General features: G+C 37.6%; 2 protein-coding genes across 6 annotated transcripts in view; both read right to left on the reverse strand.

The window, feature by feature from the left end:
* The window catches only part of KLHL23 (kelch like family member 23), a 54,730-nt gene that overhangs the window by 39,127 nt on the left and 885 nt on the right, over positions 1-14,718 (reverse strand). For 2 of the 3 annotated variants that reach the window (XM_054257551.2, XM_078327425.1), the window contains 2 exons: positions 13,186-13,354; positions 37-170 (listed from right to left, as the gene is read on the reverse strand). The gene's annotated coding sequence lies outside the window, so the exon portion shown is untranslated. Of the gene's footprint in view, positions 1-36; positions 171-470; positions 624-13,185; positions 13,355-14,718 lie in introns of all 3 variants that reach the window. The other variant, XM_054257550.2, reaches the window with a different exon arrangement.
* The window catches only part of PHOSPHO2 (phosphatase, orphan 2), an 8,034-nt gene continuing 885 nt past the window's right edge, over positions 7,570-14,718 (reverse strand). For all 3 annotated transcript variants that reach the window (XM_078327436.1, XM_002749285.7, XM_078327437.1), the window contains 2 exons: positions 13,186-13,354; positions 7,570-8,329 (listed from right to left, as the gene is read on the reverse strand). In XM_078327436.1, coding sequence (XP_078183562.1) covers positions 7,581-8,306 — 726 coding nt within the window. In that variant the 5' untranslated portion in view covers positions 8,307-8,329; positions 13,186-13,354 and the 3' untranslated portion in view covers positions 7,570-7,580. The remainder of the gene's footprint in view (positions 8,330-13,185; positions 13,355-14,718) is intronic.

The raw sequence follows: 14,718 nt of genomic DNA on the forward strand, positions 1-14,718 counted from the left end.
TTTTGTCTCTATTAAATAAACAAATAAATAAATTACCTGGGCATAGTGGTGTGTCCCTGTAGTCCCCCAGCTACTCAGGAGGCTGACTGGAAGATTGCTTAAGTCCAGGAGTTTGAGGTTGCAGTGAGCTGTGATTGCATCACTGTACTCCAGCCTGAGCTATAGAGATCCTGTCTCAAAAAGAAAAAAAAAAGTCGTTGCAATTCACATTTAACTCTAATATCTCTATTTTATAAGCACACGGTTAAGCATAATAAAAACTGGCCATGACAAATTTGCTTATCTTTGGGGAAAACAGAGATCTTTGTGTTTGCAAAGAAAAAGATTTAAAGAAGAATCTTGCATTCGAAAAGCCTAGTTAGTATATATCAATGTTTGTTTCATTAAGTTTAATACAATCTAATGAAGTAATAAACCATATATTCAATTTAAATGTTTATATTTAAAAATGAACATTAAGAACATATTACCTAGATACACATAATCAAGCATAAGATTTAGAAAATAGGACGGGTGTGGTGGCTCACGCCTGTAATCCCAGCACTTTGGTAGGCCGAGGCAGGTGGATCACGAGGTCAAGAGATCGAGACCATCCTGGTCAACAAGGTGAAACCCCTTCTCTGCTAAAAATACAAAAAATTAGCTGTCACGGTGGCGCGTGCCTGTAATCCCAGCTACTCTGGTAGCTAAGGCAGGAGAATTGCCTGAACCCAGGAGGCAGACGTTGCGGTGAGCCGCGATAGCACCATTGCACTCCAGCCTGGGTAACGAGTGAAACTCCATCTCAAAAAAAAAAAAAAAAAAAAAAAGATTTAGAAAATATTTACACAATATAATGCAAACATTTGTCACAAATGTGGGAATGTTAGCATCCTCCCTATATGAAGTACTCAGAAAAACACATAAGCAGAACACAAGACCTTATAAATAACCAAAGAATATGCCCAGATATTTAAAAAGAGGATGTAGAAATGACTTAGTAAAGTTGGATCTCAATGAACTAATATTCACTTGGTGTATAGGATGTGTGAGATGCTGGCATACGGCAAGTACAGGGCTGCTATTCAGCCAAAGGCACTGCCAGGGGTGTTTGTGGCCAGCATCCACTCTTATGGTTGGTGCTTATTATCTGATAGGTTGGTGCCTTGGTGCCTTGTAGTGGTTCTTAAATGTTTTTGTTATTAGTGAATGTGTGTCAAATGCTTTATTACCTTATAGTAGGCTAAATAATGGCCACAGAAAGGTATCATTTCTAATCCCTGGAATTTGTAAATGTTGCCTTGTAAGAAATATTGCCTGGTCTTGCAGATGTGATTGAGGATCTTAAAAATGAGGGGATTATCCTAGGCTATCTGGGTGGGTCTAAATGCAATCCTTATAAAAATGGGGCAGAGGAAAACTTGATACAAAGAGGAGAAAAGAATATAACTATGTAGGCAAAGGCCTATGGGCATAAGAATGTGGAAGAGGCAAGGAATGAATTTCCCCTAGGGCCTGCGAAAGACCATGGTCCTGTTGACACCTTGAATTCAGTTCAGTGAAAGTGCTTTCGATTTTTGGTCTCCAAAACTGTGTTTTAAGCCACCCAGTTTGTAGTAATTTGTTATAGCAGCCACAGTAAACTAATACAATGCCTAATTCAGTAAATCTTCACAATAATCTCAGGAGGTAGGGACTTTTATTATCCCCACTTAATATAAAACTGAGGTGCTAAGAAGCTATTAATGTATTCGATTCAGAGCTAGAATTCAAATTCAGGTCTTTCTAATTCAGAGTGGAGGTCTTAATCACTATGTTGCATTAGAAAATAAAAATGAGATTCCAGAATTACTGTTTTGGAGGAAGTGGGACTGGACTAATCCTCCTACTGTAAATAGTTTAAAAACTGGACAAATTATACAAAATAACAGTTTTTGAGCATTGGTCAACAAGCAGTACAAAATTGTGGTCCCTGAGAGAGAAGAAACAAATGAGGAGAGCCTTATAATTGCCTGTACTTTTGCCTGGTGACATGTTCCAGCCCAAGGTGCAAGTAAGGGATCCCCAAACATACCACAGTAGTCTTGCTGAGTTGAAGGAATGGAGATCAGTTTGAGGAGGCAGAAGTGGCTGGAATTTGCAGGGCAGAGTACCAGAAAGGAAGAAGGTAAATCAAGAGAGTTCCAGAAATGTGCAAAGGAGGATGTCCCCTTGAGTCTGTGGCGGAATACTAAGCCATACTTCTGTAGGATGAAATCCTCTAAGTCTGGGTGGAGAATGACCCTCAGAACTATAAGCTAAACAATTCCCAGAGCTCACACAAAGCTGGAAGACACGTGAGTCCCAATCAGTCCCAGAGAAGCAGTGATTTAATCAACTAGGGAGCAATACTTTTGTTAAAAAGGCAGAAGAAAAAAAAGAGTGGCTAGATAGAATAGATTATGTGACAAAACAAGAAGAGTCAATGTTAATGGGAGAATCTAGATAGTGGATTATAGGCATTTGCTATAAAATTAAAGGGTTAACAAAATAATATTATGAAAATTATGCTCATACATTTCACTACTTTGATCAAATGAACAAAGTCCTCAAGTGATACCAGTGGTTTTAAAATGTCCACACTTTTTTTTACTTTCATTCACCCAAAGGTGATGTCTAATTCTCCTCCTTTTCAGTGTGAGTTAGACTAGTGTTCTATTTTAACAAACAGAATATGGCGGAAGTAATGGTGTGTCACTTCTGAGACAGGTAACAAAAGGCATTGTAGTTTCTTCTTTGCCCTTTCTCTTGGATCACTCACGTGACAAGAAAACAGCTACCAATTTGTTTTTTTAAAGGACACTTGATCAGCAGTATGGAGAGGCCCATGTAATTGGAAAATGAAGTCTTCTGCCAATCAGCAATACATTGAGCCTTTCTGTCAGTGAGGAACTGAGGCCTCCTGCCAAAAGCCAATAAGGAACTGAGCCTTCTTGACGAAAACCATGAGTGGACCACCTTGGAAGCAGATCCTCTAGCCCCAGTCAAGCTTTCATATGACTTCAGCCTCAGTTAACATCTTGACCCGTTTTTGATCCTGAGCCAGAACTACCCAGCTAAATGCTCCTGAATTCCTGACCCACAGAAACTGTGAGATAACTGTTTGTTGTTCCAAGCTGTTAAGTTTTGAAGTAATTTATTATGTAGCAATAGATAATATTTAATGATAATAGATAAAAACACACTCAAACTACCAAAGCTTACTCAAAAAAACTACTCAATTGAATGGTCCTATATCTATAAAAGAAATGGAATTCATGGTTAAAAGCTTTCAACAGAGAAAACTCCAGGTCTGGATAGTTTCATTATTGCATTCTATCAAGCATTTAAGAAAGAAAGAAAAAAATGCAAGCTATTAGCTTAATTGTTGCTCCTTTCAAAGTAATATATTTTTCTCTGGCTGCTTTATGCTTTTTCCATCTTTGGTTATCAGCAGTTTCACAATGGTGTAATTTCATGTGGTTTTCATTTTATTTATGCTGTCTGGGGTTTATAAGTGTTCTTGAATCTGAAGTTTGATGTCTCTCAGTTTTATTTTTAAAAAATTTTTTAAATATATGTTTTGTATTCATTTTTATTTTTTTGTTTTACCCAAGTCCTGCCTTAGGATCTATCCTTCAATTTTGTAAGGTTTTTGATAATTATCAAAACCTTATGTTTCATTTTCTTTCTCTCTCCTGGGACATAAATTTCCTCTGTTAGATATTCTTACTAAATCCATGTCTCAACTTTTGTATTTTTATTATTTTATCTCTCTGCATCATTCTGGCTTTTTTCTTCTAACTTGTATTCATTCACCAATTCTTTTTTCAGCTATGCCTGTCCTGTCAAATCTGCCCATCAAACTCCTAATTTCAATCATGCTAATTTTCAGTTTTAGTATTTCCTTTAAAAAATTTTAATTGCCACAAAAACTGTACATATTTATGGCATATATGGTGATATTTCAATACATATGCTATATAGTGATTAGATCAGGGAAATTAGCATATTTTTCAACTCAAACATTTATCATTTGTGTTGGGAACATTCAGTATCCTCTATTTGGAAATATATATTATTGTTAACTATAGTTATCCTACTGTGTTAAAGAATGCTAGAACTTACTCCTCCCATCTAGTTTTTTCATTTTGAATATAATTTTTAATTCTTTGCCAAAATTCTTGAAATTTTTTTTTTAGAAATTTGTCTCTGAAAACTCCAGTATCTAGAGGTCCCTACAGACGTTAAAACAGAAGTTTCTGCTGGTGTTCAATCATGCCTCTTTGTGTGGCTACTTTTTATTGTGTGTTCTACAGTGTACCTGCAAAACTATTTATAAATTTATTTTGATGCCTAGTTTGTTAGTTTTCCACTGCTATGTAACAGTATTACCACAAATCTAGTGTCTTAAGAACAACACACATTTGTTATCTCACAGGTTCTGTGGGTCAGCAGTCCAACCAAGCACAGATTAGCTGGCTTCTTTGTTTCCTGGTCTCAAAAGGCTGGCATCAAGGTGTTAGCCAGAGCTGAGGTCTCAGCTAAGGCTCCAGGGAAGCAGGATTCACTTCCAAAATAACAAGTTGTTGGCAATCTTCAGTTCCTAGCACACTACTGGAACAAGGATCTGTTTTTTTGTTGACTACTGGCCAGAGGCCACCCTTAGTTTCTGGCCATGAGGCCCTCTCCAAAGGCTGGTTTACAGCATGACAGCTGCTTCTTCAAAGTCAACAAGGAGTCTCTTAATAAGATGGATATTAGAAGTTGGTGTAATCATGTCCATCTCATCATCTTCATGGTAGTCTGTGGATTAGAATCAAGTCATAAGAGTCTCCCTCCACACAAGGAATACCAAGGGACAGGGAATATAGTGGCCACTTTAGCATCTGCCACACCTAGGATGTTAATTTCTTCCTGAAAAGCAAATGTAGATTTGCTTCTGCCATGCATCTGGGAGCTCTAAAAATCTTAGGTAAACTCAGTCAAATTTCAGAGACAGAGAGTATTTGAAGCTGGGCTGCCATCTCTTTGAAGTCCTGCTTACCTCTGGACCACTGTAAATCCTAATGAGTAGTCATTTGGGATCCTCACCCCAAGTAAGCGAAAGGGTTTGCCTGTGCAGGTCCCTTCTTCCTTGTCCCATAAGGTTACCAAAATGGCCATTCAACATCGCAGCAATCACTTACCACTTACAGAATTGGCCAATACAGGGGAAAAATAGCTCCCCTACCAAAGTTTCTGTTTCCTTAGGAACACTTCATTGTTGCCAGCTTAGGTGTTTTTAATTAATTTATTTTTAGTTTGTCTTTTTATTTTAGAGATGGGGTCTCCCTATGTTGCTGAAGCTGTTCTCAAACTCCTGGGATCAAGTGATCCCCTTGCCTTGGCCTCCCAAAGTGCTGGGATTAAAGGTGTGAGCCACCGCACCCAGCCCAGATGTTTTAAAAATTTTGTTCAGCTGCCAGCTTTTCTCAATGTTCTCAGAGAAGATCTAGGACAAATTTCTTGGTCCACCATTATCATAAATGAAAGCTCTTATTTTTACTTATTGTAGAGATGGGATCTCCCTATACTGCCCAAGCTAATCTTCGACTCCTGGCCTTAAACGATGCTCCTGACTTGGCTTCCCAAACTACTGGATTACAGGTGTGAGCCATTGTGCTCAGCCTACTTTATGTCCAGCCTTTGGAGAGGGCCACATGGCAAGAAATTAAGCGTGGTTTCTAGCCAGCAGTCAGCAAGAAAAAGATTCTTGTTCTAGTAGTTTGCTAGGAACTGAATACTACCAACAACACTGTTATTTTGGAAGTGAACTCTGCTTCAGTGGAGCCTCAGCTAAGATCTCAGCTCTGAGCACATCTGAAACACAGATGTGTTTCAACATAATCTAACCTAAAGCAAAACAAAGAAAAATATTAGAGAGTACTAATTATATTGAATATTTCTATTTCTGGAGCTTCCCATAATTTGGAAAATACAGTATTATTAAATACTGCTTTTTTTTTGTTTTTTTTTTGTGTTTTTTTGAGATGGAGTCTCGCTCTATAGCCCAGGCTGGAGTGCAGTGGCACAATCTTGCTTCATTGCAACCTCCGCCTCCCAGGTCCCGGTTCAAGCAATGCTCCTGCCTCAACCTCTGGAGTAGCTGGGATTACAGGAATGCGCCATCATGCCCAGCTACTTTTTGTATTTTTAGTAGAGATGGGGTTTCACCATGTTGGCCAGGCTGGTCTTGAACTCCTGACCTCGTGATCTGCCTGCCTCGACCTCCCAAAGTGCTGGGATTACAGGCGTGAACCACCACGCCTGGCCAAATACTGCATTTTTATGGCTAAAACGTGAATCTAGACATTAGCATGGATTTAGGAAATGTTTTAGATCGGTTGATATTTTACTACTATCCCTATATGAAAGTCTTAAATATTGAGTATTCCTATAAATTATACACAGTATTGAATTGCTCAAGACTGCACTGCCAAATAAAAACAACACAGATTAAACTAGCAAACTGTAGTTGGCAATGGTGCTATGATACAGTAAGAATATTTGAAGGACATTAACATGTACTTCATTTCAAAAGGAAAGCCTGAAATTGATGAAAACTTCAATAGATACTCCATCCCTATCTTTAAAACACACTGATTTCGGAGGATACGATATAAATTTGGCAGCCTTTTTTTCTTTTGTAAATAAAGCATCAGGCTTTATTTTTAAAGATCTGTAACTACTGGATATACTTTTAAAATAAATAGGCTCATGTCTGTAATTCCAGCACTTTGGGAGGCCAAGGCAGGAGGTTCACCTGAATCCAAGATTTTGAGATCAATTTGTGCAAAGTAATGAGACCTCATCTCTACAAAAAATAACTAAACATTAGCCAGCATGGAGGCGGGAGCCCGTAGTCCTATCTCCTTAGGAAGCTGAGGTGCGAAAATCACTAGAGCCTGGGCAATTGAGGCTGCAGTGTGCAGAGATCAAGTCACTGCAATCCAGGCTAGGTGACAGAGATCTTGTCTCAAAAAAGAAGGAATACCTAAGAGAATAAAATATGCCTACTTGTTTCAGGAATAAATTAAAAATATAAAACCTATCAACTACCTTTAGTGGAGACCACTAGCTGTAGCTACCCCAATTCTGTCCTTTTTCCCCCCAACTTTTCCTGGGCACAGGGCTACATGGAACGAAAGCTGTATTTTGCATCCTTCCTTGATATTTACAAGTGGGTCATTACGACTAAGTTTAGCCAATGACATTTAAAGAGAAGTGCTGGGTAAAACTTCTGGGAAATTTCTTTAGACAGGGGATGGAACTTTCTCACTGCCCTCCTTCTTGCTGGCCAGAGAGCTTTGTGAGGGCTAGAGCTTCACCAGCAACCTTGGATCATGGGTTGAATGCCAAGTGCTGAGGCTGGTAGAGTAACACAGCAATCTTGAAATATTTACCTCTCGAATTTTCATGTGAGAGGAAAAAAAATTTTCTTGTTTTTTTTTTTTTTTTTTAAGCCTCTGGTATTTAGGATTTTAGTTTTATGCTGCTGAACCTAATCTTAAGTGATGATACATTTTTCAATTGCTGGCATATTATTCCTTTATTAGAAATTGTAAATGAGAAATTATATCAACACCTGAGGACCAGACTACAACAGAATATTCCATAGGCTCAAGATTTTGAGACATTCTGGAAAGAGTTTTCTGCAAAGTATATTCTTTCCGTGGCATGGCAACATCATCGTTCTTTAAAAAAGTGACTGGACAGACATCATTTCCACCATCACCAATATAAACAATTTGTGTATAATACACTCCCTGTTGCAGCTGTTTATCTAAAAATTCTATCAAAACTGCCTTTTTGCAAAGATTCTTTGGGCATCGATTGCAAGAATGAGTATGATAATTTTCCACAGTGAGATGACCATTGCTATTAAAAGCTGCTGGATTTGTAAACACTTTATCAAACACGTCATGAAAACTGGCAGCTTCTAAAACCCAGTCTATGAAGACCGAATTTGAATCTGAAATAATGATGCAATCAAATTTATCCTTATTCCTTCTTATAAAGTTGAAGAGTTCCACCATCCCTGGAGTGAAAGGCATTGATGTCACTGCTCTTTTCATTTCATGTTCTCTAACACCTTTATCTCCCAAATACTTAAAGACTCTGCCCATAAATTCTGTCCAAAATCCTTTTTGGTAAGAATCACTTAGTTCAGTAGGAAGCTTTTTGTTTGGAGCACATTGTACAATCCAGGTGTCACTATTGTCATCTATGATTGTATTGTCAAAGTCAAAAACCAGCAAAATTTTCATGGTTCCAGAAGATTTGGATTACCCTGAAAAACAAGAAATATTATTCCCTAAACATACTCTGTTTATGTGTCTAGATAAAATATTTATTTAATAAACATGACTAAATGTTAATCTGCTAAAACAAGGAATATAAACAAAGTGGTTAAGTATTAAGACCACTACCTAACTAATTTTCCCTAAGAAGCAAAATTCATATTTGAGTACGAAATATATAAAAAGAACACTCATAGTATTATCGTGTTCCTGGGGGCATGTTTCTTATAGAAGTTATAAGACAGAAAAAAATGCAGTTTTACTTTCATCAAATCATCAATCACAATTACACTTATTAGATTAAAATATTTACAATAATCCTCATATTAACAGGTCACGTATAACAGACTATATACTAAACAAAATTCTGAACAAACTCAACATAACATGAAATCCTGCAAGATGTAAAATAACTTTTTTAAAAAAGGTATTTACTAACCAAAACAAGCACTGGGGAAAGGATTCCCTATTTAATAAATGCTGTTGGAAGAACCAGCTAGCCATATGCAGAAAATTCAAACTTGACCCCTTCCTTATACTATTTACAAAAATGAACTTCAGATGGATTAAACACTTAAGTGTAAAACCCAAAACTATAAAAGCCCTAGAAGAAACTAGGCAATACCATTCAGGACACAGGCACGGGCAAAGATTTCATGACAAAGATGCCAAAAGCAAATGCAACAAAAGCAAAAATTGACAAATACTATCTAATTAAGCTAAAGAGCTTCTGCACAGCGAAAGAAACTATCAAGAGAGTAAACAGACAACCTAGAAAACGGGAGAAAATTTTTGCAATCTATCCATATGACAAAGGTCTAATATCCAGCAAATATTAAAAAGTTGAAAAGTTCCACCATTCCTGGAGTCAAAGGCATTGATGTCACCACTGTTTTCATTTTACCTACTCTTTCGCCTTTATCTCCCAAATATTTAAAGACTCTGCCCTTAAAATCTGTCCAAAATCCTTTTTGATAAGAATCACATAGTTCTGGTGGAGTGCGGTGCCTCACCCCTGTAATCCCAGCACTTTGGGAGGCCAAGCCAGGCAGATCACAAGGTCAGGAGTTCAAGACCAGCCTAGCCAACATGGTGAAACGCTGTCTCTACTAAAGATACAAAAAATTAGCTGGGTGCAGTGTTGGGCACCTGTAATCCCAGCTACTCAGGAGGCTGAGGCAGAAGAATCACTTGAACCCAGGAGACAGAGGTTGCAGTGAGCCAAGATCACACCATTGTACTCCAGCCTGACAGGGCAAGACTCCATCTCAATTAAAAAAAAAAAAAAAATGTAGTTTCTTGTTAAGGAACTTAAACAAAGCTACAGGAAAAAAACAAATAGCCCCATTAAGAAGTGGGCAAAGGACACAGACAATTCTGGAAACAAGACAATACATGAGGCCAACAAATATGTTAAAAAAAAGCTCAACATCACTGGTCATTAGAGAAGTGCAAATTAAAACCACAATGAGATACCATCTCATACCAGTTAGGATGGCTATTATTAAAAAGCTAAAATACAACAGATGCTGGCAATGTTGTGGAGAAAAAGGAATGCTTTTATACTGTTAGTAGGAGTGTAAATTAGTTTAGGCATTGTGGGAGACAGTGTGACAATTTCCCAAAGACCTAGAGGCAGAAATACCACTTGACCCAGCAAGCCCATTACTTGGTATATACCCAAAAGAATATAAATCATTCTATTTTTTTTTTTTTTTTGCAATTAGGCTTAAAATTTTAATTCACATTTACTTCTGAGGACTCCTCAAGCTTCAGCCGTGCGAGGACTAGTCGGCCTCTGGCTGTGTAACTAGAACAGGGCTATCTTTCCTGCTGCAGTTTGGGCTCGTTGTAGGATCGGCCTGGTTGGATGCTTTGGGTTCTGCTGCTGATCTGCTTTTCCTGGGCTGCTGTGGTGGATCCACGGGCTGATGCCTGCAGCTTTTAACAGCAGTTAGAGTGGACGACATTGCAATATGGGGCCCATCCACGTTGGCTCTCATGTGTTTGGGTTCCACTTCTTGACCCCGAATGAATCCCCAGGTTTAAAGGGATGCACAGGATCTGTGAGACTGCTAGGTAATTTTGTCTAACCCATAACCTGCATGGTTATGCCTAAGGCCAGCCTTTGCTTTCTCAGGGTTAATTCTCCTAGCTCTCTGAGGTCGTCTTTAATTTGGGTCATGATTGAGGGTGGGCAGCCAAACAGTTTCATTGGGTGAATACCCAGGTTGTTGGGTGGTGGTACACCTGACTCGGAGGAGGACCATGGGCAGGACCTGACCCCACCGCAGATGGGTTTCCTGGCAGAACTTCCTTAACACCTGCCTGAGCATTCCATTCATACGCTCACCCCTTTCTGAGCCCTGTGGGCGATGGGCGGTATGCAGTTTCCAGCTTATTTTTAACAGCCGTGCTAGGTCTTGGGCAATTTTGCCTACCAATGCTGGGTCACTGTCTGATTCTATAGTAGCCTAAGTCTGGGGATAATGTCTTTTAGTCACATTCTAGTTACTTCTCATGCCTTTTCTGTCCTGGTGAGGAAAGCCTGTACCCAACTAACTTACAGAGCTGCCTTGGGCAGGAGCTGTATAATCCACAAGCAAATTTTCACAAGCTGCTGCCTCTACTTCTTGAATTCCTGGGAGCTGGATTGGCCCCTGCTGTGGTCTGTTCTGGGTGCAGGTTAAGTACTACTCACAAATGGCCTGGGAGATGACAGCAGGCCATGGCACATTTTTTTTTTTTTTTTTTTTTTTTTGGGGTTGAGTTTTTATTACTGTAACCAAAAATAGTAGGAGGGGCAGGCTAGAATGAAGACAAGAAAGAGAGAATATTTGACAAAGGATTATACTGCATATAAAGATACATGCATACATATGTTCACTGAAGCACTGTTCACAATAGCAAAGACATAGAATCAACCTAAATGCCCATCAATGATGGACTGGATAAAAAAATGTGGTACTTATACACCATGCAGCTATACTATGCAGGAATACTATGCAGCTATAAAAAGGAATGAGATGATGTCCTTCACAGGGACACGGATGGAGCTGGAATCCATTATCCTCAGCAAACTAATGCAGGAACCAAAAAACAAAAAAAGAAACAAAAAGCCACTATATGTTCTCAGTTATAAGTGGGAGCTGAATCATAAGAACACATGGAAGGGAACAACACACACTGGGGCCTGTTGGTGGTTGGGAAGTGGGAAGAGACAGAGCATCCGGAAGAACAGCTAGTGGATGCGGGGCTTAATACCTAGATGATGTGATGATCTGTGCAGCAAACCATCATGGCACATGCTTTCCTATGTAACAAATGTACACGTCCTGCGCATGTACCCCTGAACTTAAAAGTAGAAAATAAAAAAACTATATAAGGTATTTAGCTTAAAATCAGTTTCTAAATGCCAATATTATAATTAAATGATTGCTGACACGCTATATATTCTAAACAAATTACTTGAGAACTGGAGGCCAATTTAATTCTTTCAAAATAGAAGTAACTTAGTTAAGAGTTTTCACATGTTTATTTATATCTGCTGTAGATAGTTTAGCTCTGGGGGGGGGCGTGCCAAAGAATTTGAATACACCTGAGTAATCATACTGTTTATGGGGTGACAATCACTTGTGTCTCTGTTTTCATTAGAAGACAGTGGAGGTGATTAATTACAAATCTCAAGAGAAACGGAAAAAATAAGCTAGTCAACTGATGGTAAGAATAAAAATCATTTATTAAAAAACTATATAGAATATCCAGAAAAGGATATAATTAATGTGTATAAACAGATAATAATAATTTTGAGAGTCACTATATGCCAGGCACTGGCCTAAAAACTTTACAATATCATATCATTCAATTGTCACAAACCTATTAAATAGGAATAATTATTATCCTCATCTTAAAGATAAATAAACTGGATCTGAAAGTGATTAGGTGTTAGTAAAGTGCCAGAGCTGGAATCTTAGACTCAGGCTGATTTGATTCCCTTCATGCTTTTAAGTATCAAATTATAGTGCTAAAAAATAGAATATTTAATGACTACTCAGTTTAAAAATGAAATACTAAGTAGGTCACTTTGGCAGAAAGGTATTTAATTACATAAAAACATTCATTAGTTTCAAAGTACACACTAACCATAACACCACCTCTGTGATCTGCTTTATAACCATTTTGAGGTTTTTGCAAGAAATCCAAAAAAGGCATAGAACCCCACCAATAAGAAAAAGATCAATTAAAAATGAAAAACATGGCATTTAACCACACATATTCTCCAGTTTATAACCCAGTAGTGAAGACAGAATAGAGCTCTTGATCACGTAATACTAAGAATTCTATGTCTCTTAATTTAGCATATCTAGAGAATAATTAACCTACAGGGGCATCACCTGTTGCGTGAATGTGGCTCCTACGTAATATTTTGTTACTCTGGATCCTTCTATCACTAAATGCCTAATCCAGCTGCTTCTGACTGGCTCTCTGAGATTTAAATACAAAATTCACTTTCCCACAGAAACAGTGTAATAAATAATAAGGCATAACTGACAATCACATGAGTACTGTAACAAGGCACATTTTAAATTAAACATGCTTTCTGAGAATTCTGAATTTATAATTAAAACAAATTTCAAATGTAACTCACTGCTGTTTAAAAACTGCCTCAAGCCTAAACTTAATTAGCCATAAATTACTGAAATTCCTGAACTATTAGCCTCAAAATAGCATGAGACTGAGGTAACATAGTTTCCTGCTGATCTGAAAGTGCACTTTAAAAAATTTCACATCTTTTTCTATTAGTCTTTTCTCACCACTCAAAATAAACCTTTATAAAAATACTTACCCAAATTAGTAATTCCAAGACAATCTTACTTCAGCATTGGGATTAGGACAAACAATCACAACAATGTTCAATTTTAAACACCAGCCAGTTGTTTTCAAACATTACTCCCATTCTATACAGGGAACAAAGTCTTCCGGTTTGCAGCAAAAGAATGGAAACTTCTTAACTCCTAAAATTAAGAAAAGTATTTCAAAAGCTTTAACATTTGTGTTTTGTAATTATGTTGTCTTTCCTTATATCAGAAAATCATCTCTTGGCAATAGGATAAACAAAGTTTTGATTAAACAAAATAGGAAATGTTATATGAAAATAAGTTTTTGTCCAGTGGATAAAATCAAAGTGTTAAGCTGATTGAGATTTTCAGAGTCCACTTTTTCTTTTTACTTGTTTAATACTAGCGGAACTCCACATTCTGTTGTCAATAGACATTCAGAAATTTAGTGCTGTACTTAAAATGTCTGCAAAAATTAAGGATATGCACAAAGATTTAGTTTTAAGAATGAAAATCTATTTTGAAACCAATTTGTTAAAATTCCAAAAACAGTTAACTGTTCTCCTCAAAAGCACAATCTGCATCTATTTGGCATGTCTGCAATGCTTCCATAGTGTAACAATATCCTATGTACTTTACACAAGAATTAAAATTAGAAACCACACAGACAATCAAGAATTGGGAATTAATAAGAGATGTATGTGATAGCATATAATAGAATATCCAGCCAGTCAAAGTTAAGGTTTTCAGTTCAAATTAAATAAGCAAGTCACAAAATAGTGTGTACAGTATAATTCTGGTTTTGTTTTAGAAAATGTTTACTTGTGCAGTGGGATGGTTATGGTTGGTTCAACCATAGTCCACTATTTCTACATTAATTTTGTAATAAAACTTTTTTCCTTCTCAGAATAATTTAAACTGTTTCAGATCAGAGTGCCTTCTTAAATGCACAGCAAAGAAAAAACAGTGGTGGGTATAGGAGACATAACTCTAGATTGAGCTGGTTGTGACAAGCCACAGGTTGGAGCTGGAATCTCGAGTCTGAAGTCAAATGATATCAAATTATATCTGACCACCATGTCAAATCGGCAAGTAATTGACATCAAATCATGAGATTCAATACTTTTTACAACCAATTTTGTTAAAATTCCAGAGAATTTTTGTTGGGAGACAATTCTCCCTGTGTCTCTGGTGGTTCTGAATGTCTTACAAGCACGGCACTCACTGACTGTCCTTTGCCCTATTGTCTCAAGGATGTTTGTACAGTGGACAGCCTTGAAAAACATACTTTTTTGTCCAAATGATAAAGATTTGGGTTCCCTAAGCTCAGGGCTCCTTTCCTGTAATTCAACACACTCTACATTTAGGTGACTTCTTGCCCACTTTACATCATCCTGTCGGAACTGGGAGTTGAGGGAACTCAGGCAAAATTGCTGTTAGTCTGGCTACCACTGGGAGTAATTCATCCCTGAAATGAATAGGGATGAATGTGTCTTCCATGAAACTGTGTCAGGCTAAGTTAGCTTGCAACAAAGTAAAAT

This window comes from Callithrix jacchus, chromosome 6 (genome assembly GCF_049354715.1).
Source record: "Callithrix jacchus isolate 240 chromosome 6, calJac240_pri, whole genome shotgun sequence".
NCBI classification, from domain to species: domain Eukaryota; kingdom Metazoa; phylum Chordata; class Mammalia; order Primates; family Cebidae; genus Callithrix; species Callithrix jacchus.